This window comes from Bos taurus, chromosome 1 (assembly GCF_002263795.3).
Source record: "Bos taurus isolate L1 Dominette 01449 registration number 42190680 breed Hereford chromosome 1, ARS-UCD2.0, whole genome shotgun sequence".
NCBI classification, from domain to species: Eukaryota; Metazoa; Chordata; class Mammalia; order Artiodactyla; family Bovidae; genus Bos; species Bos taurus.
In genome coordinates, this window is record NC_037328.1 from 35,122,740 (window position 1) to 35,142,953 (window position 20,214).

General features: G+C 39.8%; 2 protein-coding genes across 8 annotated transcripts in view; one reads left to right on the forward strand and one right to left on the reverse strand.

Annotated features, from left to right (window-relative positions):
* Positions 1 to 555, reverse strand: part of VGLL3 (vestigial like family member 3) — a 59,033-nt gene extending 58,478 nt beyond the window's left edge. For 2 of the 3 annotated variants that reach the window (XM_015468734.3, XM_005201174.5), the window contains exon 1: positions 81 to 555. In XM_015468734.3, the coding sequence (XP_015324220.1) occupies positions 81 to 206 (126 nt within the window). In that variant the 5' untranslated portion in view covers positions 207 to 555. The remainder of the gene's footprint in view (positions 1 to 80) is intronic. The other variant, NM_001191130.2, reaches the window with a different exon arrangement.
* On the forward strand, positions 386 to 18,110 carry LOC101902812 (uncharacterized). Of its 5 annotated transcripts, none has more exons than XR_003035346.2 (4): positions 655 to 1,007; positions 1,422 to 1,552; positions 12,087 to 12,214; positions 17,923 to 18,110. XR_003035346.2 is itself a non-coding variant. In XM_059887627.1 (3 exons), exon 1 carries the CDS (start codon positions 386 to 388, stop codon positions 986 to 988), a length of 603 nt encoding a protein of 200 aa, XP_059743610.1. In that variant the 3' UTR covers positions 989 to 1,007; positions 1,422 to 1,552; positions 8,503 to 9,088. The 5 variants fall into 5 exon arrangements, 3 of the variants coding, with proteins under 3 accessions (XP_059743610.1, XP_010799267.1, XP_059743600.1); XR_009494798.1 differs by lacking the exon at positions 17,923 to 18,110 and adding an exon at positions 14,103 to 15,907; XM_059887627.1 differs by lacking the exons at positions 12,087 to 12,214; positions 17,923 to 18,110 and adding an exon at positions 8,503 to 9,088 and having other exon boundaries at positions 386 to 1,007.
* Positions 18,111 to 20,214: the final 2,104 nt, after the last annotated feature.

Below are 20,214 nucleotides of genomic sequence, written 5' to 3' on the forward strand. Positions count from 1 at the left end.
CGTCGTCGCGGGAGCCCCAGACCGATACTCTCCGTGCCCCTCGCCCCCGCCCCCGGCAGGCTGCCCGGTCGGTGACTCACCTGCTGGCCAGGTTGGGGCGCCGGGTGGTAACAGGCTGTGGGGCAGGTTGCAGCTGCCACGGGGTTGGGCAGATACTGGGGCGCTCCATACGGCTGGGGGTGATACATCACCTCCGCACAACTCATGGCAGCCGGGGCAGCGGCGGCCCCGGGGCTGCGGCCGCGGCTTTATGAGCTGGAGCGACGGGCTCCGCCGCCGCCTCTGTCGCAGCTCCAGCTGCTATTGCGGCCAAGACGGGTCCTCGGCGGCCGCGGGCTCCGCGCGCCGCTCGGGCTCGGGAGGAGTTGGCAGTTAGCGGGGGCCCATGCGCGGGCACCCTCATCTTCAGCCCCTCTGGGTGTCCCCTGGCCTGCGCTTATATAGCGACTCGGGGACGCAATGGCCCGCCGCGCGGCGGGGACATGACAGTGCGGGGTTCTGGCGCCCACCGCCGCGCCAGCCGCTGCGGAGCGCCGGCCGGGGTTGGGCAGACCTGGGGAGCCGGGCTCTGGTTTGCATATACACAATGCACGCCCGGGGCTCGTCCTATCACCGGCGCTCCCGGCTGGGCGAGGACCAGGAGGCGGGGGCAATGGGAGGGAGCTGGCCGGGAAGGAGAGGGAGCGCTCTCCTCTCCGGGTCTGACGCGGAGCTCGGCGAAGTTCCTCCAACTCGGCCGGTGGCGGGCCGGTCGCCCAGCAGGGGGACCCCGGGGAGGACCGGCCGCGGATTGGAGCGAAGTTGGAAGCCCTCTCCGCCTCCCGGCAGTGGGGTGACGGTGGGAGGGAATGGTATGCGAGAGGCTCCACGCCCTTACAAAAGCTCCGCGGATTCCCAGCCCATCTCCTGTCACCTGGCCGCCGGGGCGAGGGCTTCCCAGCACCGAGATTTTACAGGGAACACCAACGTAGAGGCCGAGGCTAAATGAAGGCCAAGTGTACTGAGAGGTAAAACAAAGCAGGCGCAAAATGAAGTGGGATTAGCTCCTACGTTAAATATAACCATAAGTGCTAACTTCCTTGCAAGAGCGCACATGCCAAGAATGCAGCCCGGTTCTCTACAATCTCCGCTTTAAGTTTACACCTTCACGGTATGACCTCCTGTGGGATGTCAACCTCTTCTGGCCTTTTCAACCTGGTTTCCATAAAATAACAAACAGTGACACGCGATTAAACCTACATCCAGCTGTTGTTTAAAGATTTATTTGCAAGTGGTTTACAATCTTCTCCAATATAATTGTATTTCAATATACTCAAGTAAAGTAGAAAAGAATTATACTTACTTTGTAAAGAAGCAAAGTCTCTGACCGAGTATATCCCTCCCTCTATATGTAACACAGAACAATCTCTTTTTGTTTGCAGGAACTAGCCTTTGAGAAGTTAATCTGGATGTCAACTGTACTGATGTTCCGGACAGATGTGGCCCCCTAAAATTCCCATGCTGAAGCCTAACGCCCAATGAGACTGTATTTGGAGACACAGTCTATCAGGAGGTAATTAAGGTTAATAAAGGTCATGAACACAAGGTCCTAATCTAGGATTGATGTGTTTATAAGAAGAGGAAGAGATACCAGAGGGCTGTCTGCTTTGGCAGGCTTGTAACACCTAGTGAGAAGCAAGTCAGGATAAGAAGCCTCACCAGAAACTAACTCTGAGGGTACTTTAATCTTAAATTTTTAGCCTCCAAAACTGTGACAAAATAATTTCTATGTTTAAGCCACACAGTCTGTGATGTTTTGTTATGGAGGCCCTAGCAGACTAATACACATGTATAGTACTAACATACTGTTTACATTATTAATTTTTATAATATTATAAATATAAATGTGTGTATGGTTATATATAATTAGCCAGACACACAAATATATAAACACATGTACCCTCACACATGCCCTCCCTCATACACTCAAATATACAAACTGTAGTGACTGGATAGGAACTGTTAGCTACTCATAGTAGCTCCTATTCACTTGCTCATTCTCTGATTACTTGAAAATTAAGAATATATTTATTAAGGGCTTTCACCACTTAGACATTGTGCTTTCTGTAACAGAGGATATATTCCTATCAGTTGTTGTTCTTCAGTTGCCTAGTCATGTCTGACTCTTTGCAGCCCCATGGACTACAGCACGCCAGGTCTCCCTGTCCCTCACCATCTCCAGGAGTTTGCCCAAGTTCATGTCCATTGCATCAGTGATACCAACCAAACATCTCATCCTCTGTTCCCTTCTTCTTCTTCTGCCTTCAATCTTTCCCAGCATCAGGGTCTTTTCCAATGAATCAGCTGTTGACATCAGGTGACTGAAAGATTGGAGCTTGAGCATCAGTCCATCCAGTGAGTATTCAGGGCTGATTTCCTTTAAGATTGTCTGGTTTGATCTGCCTGCTGTCCAAGGGACTCTCAAGAGTCTTCTCCAGCACGACAGTTCAAAAACACCAATTCTTTGGTGCTCTGCCTTCTTTATGGTCTACCTTTCACAATCATATGTGACTAGTTGAAAGACTATATGGACCTTGATCAGCAAAGTGATGTCTTTCCTTTTTAACATACTGTCCAGGTTTGTCATAGCTTTCCTGCCAATAAACAATCATCTTTTAGTATCATGGCTGCTGTCACCATCTGCAGTGATTTTAGAGCCCAAGGAAATCTGTCACTGCTTCCACCTTTCCCCTTTCTATTTTCCATGAAATATAAGGTCCCTATAGTCAATACTATGGTCTTTCCAGTAGTCATGTATGGATGTGAGAGTTGGATCATAAAGAAGGCTGAACACCAAAGAAGTAATCCTTTTGAACTGTGTTGTTGGAGAAGACTCTTGAGAGTTCCTTGGACTGCAAGGAGATCAAACCAGTCAATCCCAAAGGAAATCTATCCTGAATATTCATTGGAAGGACTGATGCTGAAGCTGAAGGTCCAATACTTTGGCCACCTGATGCAAAGAGCCAACTCACTGGAAAAGACCCTGATGCTGGGAAAGATTGAAGGAAGGAGGAGAAGGGACAACAGAAGGGGACAACAGAAGATGAGATGGTTGGATGGTATCACCTACTCAATGATATGAATTTGTACAATCTCTGGGAGACAGTGAAGGACAGAAGCCTGATGGGATGCAGTCCATGGGGGTTGCAAAGACTTGGACATGACTGAGTGACTGAAAAACAGAAACAATTTGCCATGAGGTGATGGGGCTGGATGTCATGATCTCAGTTTTTTTTTTAATGTTTAGTGTTAAGACAGCTTTTTCACTCTCCTTCTTCACCTTCATCAACAGGTTCTTTGGCGTCATCCACATATCTGAGGCTGTTGGCAATATTTCTCTTGGCAATCTTGATTCTAGCTTCTAAGTGTTCTAGCCAGGCCTTTCTCATGATGTGGTCTGTGTATAAGTTAGATAAATAGGGTGGCAATAAGTAAGACATATACAAATTTATTTAAAATACTTATTACTGCTTTTTCTCAAGTTGAAAACCACTGGTCATACCAATCTTCTCTGTTTCAAATTTCATCTTTTCAGTCCAGATGGCTCCATACAGATCTTCTGTAGGACCTCAGTCATAAGAGCACTAATATTGTCCCCATAGCCCTGACCTGATCTTCCTCTTTTGATCTCCATTTCAGGTATTGAAACTCCCATCCTAGTTGCTGAGCTGGAAATCTGGGTATCATCCAACATCACAGCCTCCACATATGGTCTTGGAGTCCATTTCATCCCCATTTATACCTTTCTACTGACTCTCTCCCCTAATCTCTTTATCTCTGCTGCTATGATTCTTAGTTCACTGGGAGATCTCTCACCCAGAATCCTGCAAGAGGCACCTACCTGATTTCCAGGCCCCAGGTTCAAATCTCTTCTGATCCATTTGTCCATTCTCTTCCGTTCCAGTCACTGCAAATCCAACAAAGTAATGATGCTTGCCCTTCTTTTTAAAAAAATTTCCCCAGCAGCTCTTGACAGTCTGCAGTCCCAACTCTTTAACATTCAGATTTTGGCTCTTACCTATGTCACCATCTCCTGCAACTGTCCATTCAGCCATCTGAATTGAGACCTCCCTTTCTAGGAAGAAGTATAGTCACTTAACACTTCTAACTTTATCTTCAGATAATATATCTAAAACTGATTATTTTGTACAATTATATGTGCGCTATGTCTCCTCCACTAGAGTATTGCTGAATCATATATATCTTGTATATCTAACATTTAGGAGGTTTTCAGGTTCTATTTGTTGACTTAGAAAATAAAGGCAGAACTAGCTCGAACATGTTCATGCTCCAATTTCCGCATCTTCCTTGTGTCCCGTAGAGCCTCTGTTTAGTATGTTGCAAATATTTAATGTATGACTAAGACGTAGTTCTTGGACACTAATGTCATAGGCTCAAAAGTCTGGAGGTGTTTGGCAAAATTTTCTATAATGCAATATATATGTTTTGGTGCCTTTCTTCCTCCCTATCCTGCACTGATAGAAGAAAATGAAGATAAATTATGCCCAGACAGAGAGGTAGGATAATTCCTATTAAGGAAAGCTAAGTTGGAGTCCTTGTAGGAGAGAAGATATGTCTGACTTCCCCTAGGTAGAAGTTTAGGGTTTTAGAATAGAAAAGAATAAAAAAGATCACCTAGTTTACAACATCTTTTAAAGATAAGCAAACAAGTGATCTAAAGCAAGAGAATTCCAGAAAAGCATCTACTTGTGCTTCATTGACTATGCTAAAGCTTTTGTGTGGATCACAACAAACTGTGGAAAATTCTTCAAGAGATGGAAATACCAAACCACCTTACCTGCCTCTTGAGAAACCTGTATGCAGGACAAGAAGCAACAGTTAGAACCAGACATGGAACAACAGACTGGTTCAAAATTGGGAAAGGAGTGCATCAAGACTGTATATTGTCATCCTGCTTATTTAACTTATATGCAGAGTACATCATGCAAAATGCTGGACTAGGTGTAGCACAAGCTGGAATCAAGATTGCTGGGAGAAATATCAATAATCTCAGATATGCAGAGGACCCCATCCTTATGGCAGAAAGCAAAGAAAAACTAAAAAGCCTCTTGATGAAAGTGAAAGAGGAGAGTGAAAATGCTGGTTTAAAACCTAATATTCAAAGAAAGATTCTGTCATCTAGTCACTTCACTTCATGGTAAATAGATGGGGAAACAGTGAGAGACTTTATTTTCTTGGGCTCCAAAATCACTGCAGATGATGACTGCAGTCATGACATTAAAAGATACTTGCGTCTTGGAAGAAAAGCTATGACCAACCTAGACAGCATATTAAAAAGCAGAGACATTACTTTGCCAACAAAGGTCCGTCTAGCCAAAGCTATGGTTTTTCCAGTAGGCATGTATGGGTATGACAGTTGGACCACAAAGAAGGCTGAATGCCAAAGAATTGATATTTCTGAACTGTGATGTTGGAAACGACTATTGAGAGTCCCTTGGACTGCAAAGAGATCAAACCAGTCAATCCTATAGGAAATCCATCCTGAATATTCATCAGAAGGACTGATGCTAATCTGAAATTCTAATTCTTTGGCTACCTGATGGGAAGAGCCTCCTCATTAGAAAAGACCCTGATGCTGGGAAAGATTGAAGGCAGATAGAAGAGGGGGACAGAGGATGAGATGGCTGGATGGCATCACCTACTCAATGGACATGAGTTTGAGCAAGCTCTGAGAGATGGTGAAGGACAGGGAAGCCTGATGTGCTGCAGTCCATGGGGTCACAAAGAGTGACAGGAAATGGAGGCAGAACTAAAATCAAAGTGTCCCAGTCTCTGGACTCTTAGTTCAGTTTTCTACCACCCACAATAATATATATAAACAAACACATGCACGCACACACACACATGCATATATATATATATATATATTTACATGCACACATATATATGTGGGTGTGCATACGTGTACATATTCATTAGTGCATATAAGCAGAGGTTCTAGATGAGATCATCTTTTGGTGAACCTAGAGTTGTGAAAAAGGAGTGGGTTGGGGGGAATGTAGGCTGATTGCATTTGACAGTAGTGAGTCATCCAGACCAGAGATTTCAATCTGACCAATGATGTACTCATTTTCATATCTGTCATGCAGAGGTGTCACAATTATTTGGAATAACATAGTAATAGGATGGAATTTGATGATTTGCATTTCTGAGTTCAAGTTTCTCAAAAATTACTCGTTTATCTTTATTTTCTTCTTTCAGTCTGCCCCACTCCTCTTCTGGTTGAGTGACGTGAAATTCAAGCCTATCTGGTGTTTATCCTCCGACTGTTTTATATCCCAGCCACTGCGGCTCTAATAGAATACTTGTATGTGTGTATGCTCAGTTGTATGTGACTCTTTGTAACCCCATGGACGTAGCCCCGCCAGGCTCCTCTGTCTATGGAACTTTCCAAGCAAGAATATTGGAGCAGATTGCCATTTCCTACTCCAGAGGATCCTCCCAACCCAGTGAATGAAGCCACATCTCTTGTGTCTCCTGCATTGGCAGGCATGTTCTTTACCACTGCACCAGCTGGGAAACCACCAATAGAATACTTAGATGGCCTTTAATGTTTCCAACTCTCTGAGTCAGGGATTTACAGTCACTGTATTTTTGGCACCACCCACCAAATTTCCCAGAATATTTCCAAATTTTCCAGCTGGAATTTAATGAGGTGAACCCTGCAAACCAGTTTCTTTTGGAGGGGTAACTTGAAGTGGATCTCCCCAATACCTCTTGGGATAAGATAGGGCAAAGCGGGGGCTGCCTTTTGTTTTAGAAGGATGACAGCTAGGCTTGTCTTTAGCTTAGAGTCTTAGTGTGAGAAAACAAATGAGATCTGCAGTGCACGTGTTAGATGGCTCAGCATGTGTATCCAAACATTCTTCCTAGGGTATAAAGAGTTGATTCTTGGCCAGCCCTCTGGCCTCAGCTGAGCCCACTGATAATGCATCCTGCTCTGGGAAGTATGGCTCTGAGGAAGTAGACTTGGTTCATCTACTCATGAAGCTGTCAACTCTTGAGTACAAAAACATAGGTGTTCTAGGCAGAATAATTCCTATGGATATGTTTATCTTATACAGCAAAAGAGAGTTAAGATTGCAGTGGAATTTAGCCTACTAATGAATGGATTTTAAGATAGAAAAATTATCCCAGGTTATATGAGTGAGCCCAGTGTAAGTAATAACAAGGGTCTTTTTAAGAGGGTAGGCAGGAGGCAGAAGAGTCAGTGTCCTATTGACAGGAAGTGAGAAAGACTCTCCAGGCCATCTCTGACCTGGAAGATGGAAAAGGAACATGAACCAAGAAGTACATGGCCTCTAAAAGCTGGAAAAGTCATGAAGTAGGCTCCCCCGGGGTCTCTAGAAGAAATGCAATCCTGCCAACCACACCAGTTTGAACTTCAGACCCCAAGAACTATAAGACAATAAATTTGCATTGCTTTAAGTCACTGAGTTTGCGGTGATCTGTTACAGCAGCAGTAGGAAACTAATCACCAGTGTAATGGGGGGCAGGGGAGGCTAGAAGAGAGGACTTCGGTGGGCATGTCCCCTTTGCCCTACCGTTGCCTCTGAGGAGAGGCACGATAGGAGAGGAACCAGTGAGGCTCTCTAAATCTCAGGGGCCAAGGAGGGACTCTAGTTGTCTGGACCAAAAGGTGATGCTGATAATACTAGTAGAATAGACATAAAAACAGAAAATCAAAAGTCCCATGTAAAACAGTTAAACCACTTACGCAGTTGTCATCTTAGATCACCTGCCTTCAGGGTACTCTCTTCAGTGCCCAGCAACTTCACTGTGTTCCTCTGGCATGCTGACCCACATCTTATTATAACTACTGTCTCCTATTTTATCCACCATTACCAACCCTCAAAAATCCACTTTCTCCTTTTCTATTCACTCTTCCACCCATATACAATCGTATTTCTGCCTCATCACCCCACCAAAGTTTATTAATGTCACCAGTAATGATCATGTTAACAATTCTAACTTTATGTCTTTAACTTCATCCTAATTGATGCTTTGTAAATTTTGACACTATGGATTAATCCCTCCTTAAATTTACCTCTTCTCTTGACATCCTACCATTATGCCCTTCTTTGATAATCTGCCTTCTTATATTTTGGCTATTCTTTCTCAGTCTCCTTCAGTAAATGTTCCTCTACTTAAACTCAAAATACCGAGTTTTTTAGTTTTTTTTTCTGGGCTTTTTTTCCTCATATTACTCTATCCCCTCATCCATCTTCAAATCACCTCTATATGCAAGTTACTTACAAAAATTAGCATCTAGCCCAGAGCCCAAGACTCATGGAATAGAAATATATCTTATACGGTTCTTAAAGCTCAATAGTCAGAAAACTAAGATCATGGCATCCGGTCCCATCACTTCATGGTGAATAGATGGGGAAACACTGGAAACAGAGGCTGACTTTATTTTTTTCTGCTCCAAAATCACTGCAGATGGTGACTGCAGCCATGAAATTAAAAGACAGTTACTTCTTGGAAGGAAAGTTATGACCAACCTAGACAACATATTAAAAAGCAAAGAAATTGCTTTGCCAACAAAGGTCTATCTAGTCAAAGCTATGGTTTTTTCAGTGGTCATGTATGAATGTGAGAGTCGGACTATAAAGAAAGCTGAGCACCGAAGAATTGATGCTTTTGAACTATGCTGTTGGAGAAGATTCTTGAGAGTCCCTTGGACTGCAAGGAGATCCAACCCTTCCATCCTAAAGGAAATCAGTTCAATGGAAGGACGGATGTTGAAGCTGAAACTACAATACTTTGGCCTTCTGATGAGAAGAACTGACTCATCTGAAAAGACCCTAATGCTGGGAAAGATTGAAGGTGGGAGGAGAGGGTGATGACAGAGGATGAGATGGTTGGATGACATCACTGACCCAATGGACATGAGTTTGGGTAAACTCTAGGAGTTGGTGATGGACAGGGAGGCCTGGCATGCTGCAGTCCATGGGGTCGCAGAGTCAGACATGACTGAGTGACTGAACTGAACTGAAAGTCAATAAATAAAGCAAGTGAAACTATGCATGGCCCAAATTATTATTGAAAATTTCTTCAAACCCCTGCAAAATCACATATACTGTGTCTCAGAAAGTTCAACAGACAATTTAACCTCCAGCATTGAAAAATTTGCCTTTTCTTCAGTTGACCACCAGATGAAAAATTGATCCATGTTTAGGAACCATGTCGTTTTAAAAAATACATAAACCAATCTTTAAATGCTAATATCATACTCAGATTAAGATATATATATATTATATATATATATATATATATGGTTAGGGTTTATATATATATATATATATAAGGGAAAGTGAAAGTGTTTCCCACTCTTTGTTACCCCATGGACTGTAGCTTGCCAGGCTCCTCTGTCCATGGGATTTTCCAGGCAAGAACACTGGAGTGGGTTGCCATTTCCTCCTCCAGGGGATTTCCCAACCTAAGGATTCAACCTGGGTCTCTCGCTTTGCAGGCAGATTCTTTACAGTCCTAGACATCAGGGAAGCCAAGTAGGAATTTAGACCAACTCAAGGAATAATAATAAAGGATTCATGTCTCCCATCTGACTCTTAATCCAGCTAGCTCTACTAAGTTTTAACTCACTGGTGAATATAATGCTTTTTTTTATCATGAATTCTCTCTTCCCTTCTTTCTCTTTCTCTCTGTGTTTCTTTCTCTCTGCCTCTGCCAGCTAACCTGTACCATTTCTACCCATCTCCTCCTATCCACTCTGCAATTTTGTTCTAGCACATGTCATCCTACCACTTGCTTCCGTCCAATGAGCCCTCTCCCTAAGTCTTTGCATGCTCCCTTTCCTTGGAAAAAATTTCCCCCCACTTGGCCTACTTACCATCTAGAGCTTAGATTAAACATGCTTCCTCAAAGACATTTTTCAATTTAAAGTGCACCCCCATTCTGCCCCCACTATTCTCTCCAATAACAGCCTGCTCACATCCCCTTCCTAGTATTTATCCTATTTTCATATATAGGCTTTTTTAACCCCCTCTTTTTTTTCCTGTCTCCTCACTATGATCCATGAAGAAATAAAATATATATGTTTTATTCATGCATGCATGCTAAGTCACTTCAGTTGTGTCTGACTGTGCGACCTATAGACTATAGCCTGCCAGGTTCCTCTGTCCAGGGGGATTCTCCAGGCAAGAGAACTGGAGTGGGTTGGCATGCCCTCCCCAGGGGATCTTCCCAACTGAGGGATTGAACCCACTTCCCTTACTTCTGTTGTCTTGGCAGAAGGGTTCTTTACCACTAGCACCACCTGGGAAGCCCATGTTTCATTCATATTCACTACTATATCACACTTAATGAAATCATGATTGTATGCTTTATGAAAGGATAATTTCATTTGAGGTTCAATATTGTCACAGTTATAGGGATAGGCTTTGTTTAGCAGTAGATGTTTCACCACCCAAAATATACGTTATAGAATTGTTAGATGATGTAAAGCATGTGCTTTATGAGAAGATGAATAATGTAGTAGGTTTATATGGATCAATATTTTTGCGTCTTCATGGGGAAGATGATGAAAAAGGGAACTCACATTTTATGAGCACCTGCAATGAACCAGGCATTTATGCTAAGATTCTTTTTCTCTTACTCATTTAATTTTCACAAAAATCCCATGAATTAGATAGTGTTACCATTTTAGATATGAAAAAGGTAAAGGTCAGAAAAATTAAATAGCTTAAAGATTACCTAGCTGGTGAGTGCCTAGTCAGGATTTGACCCCAGGTCTGATTCCAAAACACATGTTTTTTAAAAAATTATCATCATACCATACTTTATATAAAAATTAATGAGCACTAAGTCTGACAAAATGGTCTATATTTATATTTAACTTTATGTGTTTGTGTTGTGAGAGAGATAAAAAGATAGATAAAAGAATTAATAAGGCTCACAGAAATTTCCTTCATCAATTATTTGTCTAATGGGTCAATTTAATTAAAATTTCCTGCTGAACCTGAGTTTCTGGCTTTAAGAACTGGTTTGGAAAGACGTGGGTAGGGAGCTCCCGAAAGTTCTGAAGTGCATTTAAAAAATTAATTGCTAGGGATTAAAGAAGTAGCTTCAAAATTTCCTCCTTCGGTAGAATTGAGAAGCTTTTTTTTTTTTTTCCTGAAAAGTCCTATTAATTTTTAGCTTCTATTTGGTTCTTTTCATAATCTATTAAAAGCAGTATCAGATTTGTGGTTACCAGAGGTTGGGGTGGGGCTAGGTGGGATTAGATAAAGGTAGTCAAAAAGTATAAACTTCCAGTTATAAGTAAGTACTAGCGATGTAATGTGCAACAATGTAGAGATAATTGACATTATATCTGAAAGCTGTTAAGAGAGTAAATCCTCTAAGAGTTCTCATCACAAGGAAAATACTTTTTTAAATTTCTTTAGTGTATTTATATGAGATGATGAGTGTTCACGAAACCTACCATAGTAATCATTTCACGATGTACATAAGTCATATTACATATTACACTTTAAATTTATACAGTTTTTAAACATTTTTTAAATTGAAGTATCGTTCATTTACAATGTTGTGTTAGTTTCAGTTGTATAGCAAGGCGATTCAGTTATTCCCAGGTGGCACCAGTGGGAAAGAACCTGCCTCCCAATGCAGGAGATGTAAGGGATGAGTGTTTGATCTCTGGATCAGGAAGAACCCCTCAAGGAGGAACTGGCAATCCATTCTAGTATTCTTTCCTGGAGAATCCCATGGACAGAGGAGCCTGGCAGTCTACAGTCCTGGGGTTGCAAAAATTTGGACACAATCCTAGAAATTAACACCTCCCCTTTGGTAACCATAAGTTTTTTCCTACGTCTGCGAGCCTATTTTTTCATGTATAAGTGATATCATATGACATTTGCCTTTGTTTGACTTACTTCACTTAGTATGAGCATCTCTCAGTCTATTCATGTTGCTGCAAATGGCATTATTTCATATTTTTTTTACAGCTGAGTGATATTCCCTTATGCATATGTACCACATCTCCTTTATTTATCTGTCAATAGTTACTTGGATAGCTTCCATATATTGGCTATTGCAAAACGTGCTGCGATGAACATTGGAGTACATGTCCCTGTACAAATTAGAGTTTTCTCTGGATATACACCCAGGAATGGGACTTCAGAATCATATGGTAAGTCTGTTTTTGTTCTTTTAAGGAAACTTCATAACTGTTTTCCATGGTGGCTGCACTAATTTACATTCCCACCAGCAATGTAGAAGGATTCCTTTTTCTAAAAACGTTTACAGATTTATGTCAATTTTATTTCAATAAAACTAGAGAGGAAAATCGAATAACCTTTGATATTACCAGAAACGTGGCCTTAGTTGTAGGAAATGGAGACTTTGAAGAGAATACAGCAGAGTGGCCAGAGTAGGCAGGTGGACAGGACAGCAAGTCTTGTAGGGGACAGTGATCAGGAAAGTCACCAGCTGCCTGAGCTCCTTACCAAGTGAGCAGGGGCTGGCTGTGCTGTGGGGTGACTGGTAAATCAGTGTCACAAAGAGCCTTCAGATACTTACATGAAGAATGAAAAGAGCACAAGCCTTAGCTCCAGACAAAAGTCTGAACTTCAGTTTTCTTATGTCTAAATGGAGATAGTTATATTTATAGGACTTGTGTGAGGATTAATAAATAAAATATATAAAGCTCATAGGGGAGAAATCAACTCATGCTGAACTTCAAAATGTTAGCTTATTTCCCTGTCACAAACCTTCCTCAGCAAGTTGTGAAACAGACAAACTACAGAGCAACTAAATACTTAAAAAAAAATAATTTGTGGGTCCTTTTAAGAGTTCTGATCTAAAAATGCACAAGCCAACCAGCCAGGCCTGTGAATCCATGGACAATCTAGGGCACAGGACATACAAGAGTTGTGCAAGGCACATGCCTGTTGTGTTTTGCATTATTCTATTCTCTCCAGCCTGGTGAGATTTAATGGCTAAGCTTATAAGAGTCAGCATGTTCTCTCTGCAGATTGTTTTAAAAACATCCATGCAAGAATTTCTTAGGCAGGGTTTCTTACAGAGATATTATTTGTACTCTGATTCAAGATGGTATTTTTTTTTCCTGATGACTTTAAACATCTAATAAAGTGCCACTTCTCTGTCTTATTTACTTCTCTTATGATGTGTTTAGGTCAGAGCACACAGTGCTCGTTACAAGTTGAAGCTCTCATGTAAAGACTCCAAGGATGAAGTTTCATCTACTTACAATTTAATAATGAGTCTATTTTCAGTCCTTCTAGTTTTGTTTGTTTAATAAAAATGAGACTTTATCTCCAGTGAATCCAGCAGGGACATACAGCAAATGGCATCATCACCTGCTTCACCAATTTCTCACTCACTGGAGGTTCATTGAAACTCTTTGTACCTCTGTTTACTACTAGAATGCAGTTTTGAAACAGTCAGCAGGCTCCCTGTGTAAAGTTTGTTGAGATTATTTTTCCTCTAGTAACTTTGGCTGGAATTGTAAGATTTTATAGTACTACTTATTTATATACTTAAATAGAGATTTAATAATAAAGGAATCCAAGTTGGGAACAGTGAGATAAGATGAACAGATACCAAGACACTTCTTAGCCTGCATTAACAAGTCAGCAAAGAGTATGTAGTTCACCATGAAAGGATCATTTGTCCTCGTAGAAGCTAATGGTAGACCATTAGTTCAATGTGTACCTTGAGTTGGTTGTTTTTTTGCTGGTTTTGCTGGTAGTAATGGCTGATGTGGACTAATCTAACTACATTCTCTCTGTCAGCTTGTGACAAGTGGAATATATTCACATGAAGTCTGGCCTGGTGTGGGTGCAGTTCTGTCCTTGGAATGGAACAAAGCTAAATAGGCCAGGAGGGACTAAAGCCTTGATCTTGGCGTCATTAACACTGTGTTCTAACCCACCAGGCTAACAAGCCACAGACAAAGACCAATTGGACTAATAAATCACAGCAGCCAGCATAATCTGGTTTGAATTTATTTCTCATTTTTAATACATTAGTTTTATAATTTGATTTAAATATTTTAGGATAAATGAAGCCAAAAGCCCATGTTGCTGTCATTCAGAGGAGAGAAGGCAGAGAGGAAACATGATGCCTTGCGCCTCCCCACAACCCCTTGGCTATGGCCTGTGCTCTCACTGACACAGGAGGTGTCGGCCTGGAACACGAGGGCAAATCATGATTTTTATAGGTAATTTATGTGTATAAGCACAAAAGAGGCTTTGTATTTAAGGAAAACATTTTGGACCCTGTTGAAGGCCAATAGCTTTTATGAAACAAACAAACAAAAAAATGACTCCTCTGTTTGGCTGCTAGTTTTTTGCCAGATTTTCATGCATTGTGTTTGTTCCACACCTACAAAGGTATGCACGCATTTAAAGTCCTTAGAGTAATTTAGCTGCATCCCAGCTGCCCACTTTGTTCTTACTGTATAAATAGGTCATACTGGAAAGGATATCTTAATGTTTAACGTTATTATCCCTGTGGCTATAGATGCCTGGAATATATTCAAAATCCCACCTACTTCATAGGCATCACTTCTTCTAGGTAGTGTATCTTAACGTTTGAAAACTAACTTTCTTTATACCATTATAATTTGTATTGCCTGCACCTTATATTTGGTGACTTGATTGCATACAGTTATTATTTTTATTGTTCTTTATTTTGATCTGATCGTTTCAGTTATCATAATTGCCTCCATCATGAAAAGATTCAAAAAACAAATTCTATGATGGAGGAGGTAGAGTTGGATATTTCTTGGGTGTTTCCTACAGCACCAAAAGTCGGTACACTGTGACTCTGCTTAGATAAATTTGAATTGAATGACTCTCTGTCATCAGTGAATGTTGTGGATTGTTAATCTATAAATGGTCTTGCTTTGGTCTCTTTAAACATCAAACAGGAAGAACACAAATGCAAAGGACTTTTTGTATGAATATTAGAAAATATACCTTTAATTATTTTTAGCTTAATTTTCATATTTTGTTTGGAATAATATAAAAATGTTTGGTTGATGAGTAATACTTTTGAAAATACTTTTTTTTTCATTTTCTACGGATTTTAATGTAAGCAATCTCTTTAGTATAATACAACTATGTTACAACTGAAAAATACAGTGTCCACTGAGATTTCAGGAGATGTATATCATCTCCAGTTATTATAAATTATAGTAGCTCATCCTTTATATATTAGTGTCCAGAGAGATTGCAAAGTCAAGTCCATCCTGATGGTATAGTTATGGGTGGACTTCCTGAAGTTATCTAATCATAACAGAAACTTGATCAAGAAAGGGGAATTAAGAAATAATGATAACAGTAATAGAAATAACACCAATAATAATCATAGTTAACCTTTACATAGTGTCTGCTATGTGTCTGGCAGGTCTTAAATGCTTTACATTTACTTTTAGCAACTCATCTAATCCTCACAATAGATATGGAAATCAAATATCATGTGATTAAATGATCACCCAAACAATCTGTCTCAAAGAGGGTTTTGTAGAAAGTTGATGTGCAACTTTGGCAGTTCTGAATAAATTTACCCATTCTATCATAGGAAACCACAGTCTCTAGTCTACAACTTCTTCTTGTGATTGAACAGACATCTTTCATCTCGGATGTCTGCAGTGATGTTCTGTGTTCTCGACAGTAGTGGTATTATTCACCAGAGGGACAAAAGCATGAACGATAACCTGTCCTCTGTGTATACCACCTTCCTGGAATCTTGAGGGGATACGGATGCACTCAAACCATCTAAATAAAATAGTACCTCTGCTGTCTTAATACTGGTCCAGTTTATTTTTTACTTATAGTATCCAAATATACATTTTATTCTTTCTTAAAAGTGGATAACTGAAATAATAGCATATCAGCTGCCAACTTTGTGGGATTAAAACCCATAAATTCTCAAGGACTGAACTATTTGTTTATACTTTCCCTGGAAGTACACCATGTTCTTTATGAATAATAAATATTTTTAAAAATCTAAAAGTAATTTCAGAGCATTTGATAATCAGGTCATGACATAATCAGCTTCAGATAGGCTACAAATATGAGGAGCTCGATATGAACAGATGGGAGAGATAAAGTTGTTCTAAGTCAATATAAGACACAATATTGAATATTGTTAGTTTCAGCTCAGGAACTATGCAAAACCTCATCATTAACTTCAGCATTGCTTCTCCAAGTGTGGTCTATAGTTCAACAGGTTCATTATCATCTGAAAGCTTGTTAGAAGTAGGAAACCTCAGGCTGCATCCCAAACCTACTGAATCTGAAACTGTGCTGTGACGAGATCTTCCAGGTGGTTTCTATGCATGTTAAATTCAAGAAGCACTAAACTGGAGTGTTTTTCTATATCCAATATCAAAGTGTAACATCAAATCACATATGTTAAATTTAGCCTAATTTTAAGACCACAGTCACCTGGTAGAAATAGGCTAATGGTGATAAATTCATGACAGTTTATACACTATAAAATCATATTCTAGGCACTTACCTCATTTCATACACTCATTCTGCCCATGAGAAAGTCATAATACATACCTGTTTTTTATGATAAAACTGTTGCTAAGAGAGAAATTCTCATGGGGCCAAATACCTAGAGAAGGTGACTTCATTCAACCTAGACCTTCTAAAGCAAAATCCAGTACCTGTCCATTCACAACAAACCATCTATGGTTGTCAAAATATTTTAAGTTATGTCCTTAGAAATGCAAAAGAGTTGGCCGTATCTTTCTAAGATATGACATATTTCCTGTTATAACTCTGAGTCTTCCTAAAGGTAGACAAGTTAATCCTAGATATAAGTTCACTTAGGTATAAGTGAACTCAAGTTACTTCAGAAATTTTTCAACTTTTCCTGGATGTATTCAATGATTTCAGGTTTACACTGGACATTTCAGATCGTTCCTGTTTACTCCTGCCTGAAATATTAGGCTATTGAAGGTGGAGTGTGGCAGGGGCAGGACAGCAATGCATCTGTGGCCCTAGGCCATGCACGGGAGCCTGCAGTTGCCTGGAGTTCTCAAGCCTGACACCCCACCTCGCCACCTGAAGGATGTTGCCTCTCTCAGCATGCCGGAGAGAGGGCAGAGGCCTGGGAAATTCTGTCTTTTCCAATTTCACTTATGACTGACTTCTGTTTTTCCTCCTCCCTTTTCTAGAACTGACTTTAAAGGTGAGGGTGGAGGGGAGTGGACAGAGTGCCTGAAACCTGCTCTCCTATGCCTTTACCAGTGTCTAATGCTCTAGCTTCTTCTACATTTCCCTATTTCTTCTAGCCTGGAGAGTTCTTATCTCATCAAAGTCAGGAAAAACTTGATCATCAAGTATTCTTGCATGGTTCTTATCAAAATTTAGAAGTTAAGAATTTGATATATTTGTTGTCCAGTTTCCATAGCTACCACTCCTCGAGGCAATGCCCACCTGAAGTCTAGTGACCTAAAGGGAGGAGAGGTGAACAGGTAAAATGAAATAAGATAGGCCAGCATCTGCTAATACTGAAAAATATTATCCCTCCTGGCATCCCATAATTCTCATGAGATAATAGGAAAGACTAGAGGCATTGGCCTTTCTAATCTCTCTGACAAAAATCTGAATATATTGAGATGTATTCCATTCTCAGTGATATTCTTTGAATGCTATGGACTACCTAATAGATGGCCATAGAAAAATAATCAAAATGGTAAAGTAGTTGAGGATGATTTCATGTAAGGCCTGATTATGGAAACTGTGAAAATTGAGGCTAGAAAAAGTAGAGACCAAAGGAAATAAATATTATAATATCTGTTATATCATGTGAAAAGAATAAATTTTCATTGCTGTTGTTGTTCTGTTTTATTCCAAGGAAGAAACTGGAATCAATGAGTTCAGTTTAAGAAATGAAAGTTGAGTTCAAATTAAGTACACTGGAGACAACATGGTCATTTTCATTTTATCCCTGGTTGGAACAACATTACAGAAGAGCCCCAATTTCTGATTTATCTCATGAAAGAGAAAGCCTCTAGGAAGGTGAGCTTCCTAATTTATATTGAATGATGGTATTAGAATAGAAATAAATTTTTTATTATGCAATGCCATTCAATACTATGTTGTGCTTTTTATATTATCACAATGTAATACAATAAGGAAGCTTGACTATTACAGTAAGGAAGAACTTCCAAAAATGACATTCAACAAAGGACCGGATTTCCCATGCAAAGGCACCTATCCTATTACGGAAATTGGAAAGAAGTAAAAAGAACACATTTATTAATAAATATATTCATAAGTCACATATTTATTAATAATATATGCAATATACTATACTATATGCCAGTTATTCTAATATGCAGTGAAGAAAAAGTAGTAGGCAAGACTGGCATAAACTCCTGACAGCTAGTAGTTTCAATTAGATAATTATCCTGTTTCTAAGGTTTTTAGTGTCAATTCAATAAATTAATAGATTAATACCAAGTTTACCCTACTGTACAACATTCCTATAACATTTAGCTATCCTCAATTTTCCTACACTCACAAGAATGTATGTACATTTTTGTGTTTATTCAGCCATGTTATATACTTCTGATAATTTACCTAATGATTGTTAGCAATTGTGAAAAATCTGAAATTTTATCCAACTTGCAAGTTAACAAGTTAACTTGGATGCTAGGAGAAGTCAAACAGGTCCTGGATCAGAAATAAAAGATTATTCACATTAATGGCTATATCTAAATATCAACATTTGGCCTGATTGTCTGAGACCCCAGTTATTACACGGAGGAATAACAGGATCTAGGTGACATGTGTACGTAAAATGGGTTGCAGTAAAGGAATCTCAAATTTAGAAAGTGTCAGTCTTTCAGAACTGGCTTCAAGCAAATCTGCCCACATTTTGTCCCAGAGAGAGAGGCATTATTATTATTATTATTTTTTTTTTAATGGTGGAAAACAAGCCAAAGCTCTCTTCTCTGGGGGAAGACACTATCTTTATCTTCCAAGGTTGTTCTCCATATAAACATCCCTGAGAAGATAATCAGGACAAAAGGCTGTCAGTGCTTCTGCTCATAAGCCATGCAGAAACTCGAGGGCCATAGCGAACTGTCTTTTGATGAAGATACCCACTTTGATACAGGCTGCCATGAACCACAACTAAGCCCATCCTTTTCATCACCATACCTGCAATTCCTAGCAGAGCGCCTGGGGCACAGTAAAAGGAGCTAACACTTCTGAGGTATGCCAGAACTTTTAAAATGCTGCATGTGTTACTCAACTGCAGCAACTCGTATAAGACAATGATAAATACTGCCTGCCTTTTATGAGGAAACTGAAGCCAAAATTATTCACCAACTCACCTAAGATTATGCAGCTAGCAAGTGAATTTCCTGAAGAAGCAAACAGTGAATGGATGGAAAAATAACGTTGGAACAGAAAGGAACCATCCACAATGATGTGCATCAAGCTGTGGATGCAATTATAGGTTGCAATTTTGAGTTTGAAAATAGTGCAGTTTGTCCCAGGCTTCATATGCTACTAAAATAAAACTAAAATCTGAGGTTAAGTGTATTGTTACATATCTGTTGATTTCCATAACTACAATCTACTCAGAAACTCTACACATAAGTCTGCATTATAACATGTCTAATTGAAGCTTTATTGTTTAGGTTTAATTTGCCTGACTTGGCTAAACTTCATGGTAAGAAACTAATTCTCTCTGAAAAAAACACAGCAATTTATTTCATACTTATTGTTCTTAGCAGTATGTTCATTGGCAGAACATTAAAAACAAGTAGAATTGCTCTGTTTTATTAACTGTGGAATAAATGTACAATGGAAAAACTAGCTCATGACTGAAACAGAGAGAAGTCATTTCTGTGCTATGTAGTTGTCCCTGGCTGTAGACAGGACTGTAGCTACAAAAAGTGCATATCACATGATACCTTGTTTTTTGTTTTTCAAAGAAATATCATCTTTTTAAAAATTCCTAATTTCCCACTTCATTGAATTATCATTTATGCTCAGATTGCAAACATAAACAGACATGTACTGAGGTAGAGGAAGACTGAAATATATGCACGACTGCATAGCAACAGGATATATATGGACAGCAAGGTGGGAGAAAAAAGGAAGAAGTTAGGAAAAATCAGGAAAAAGTAGGTAC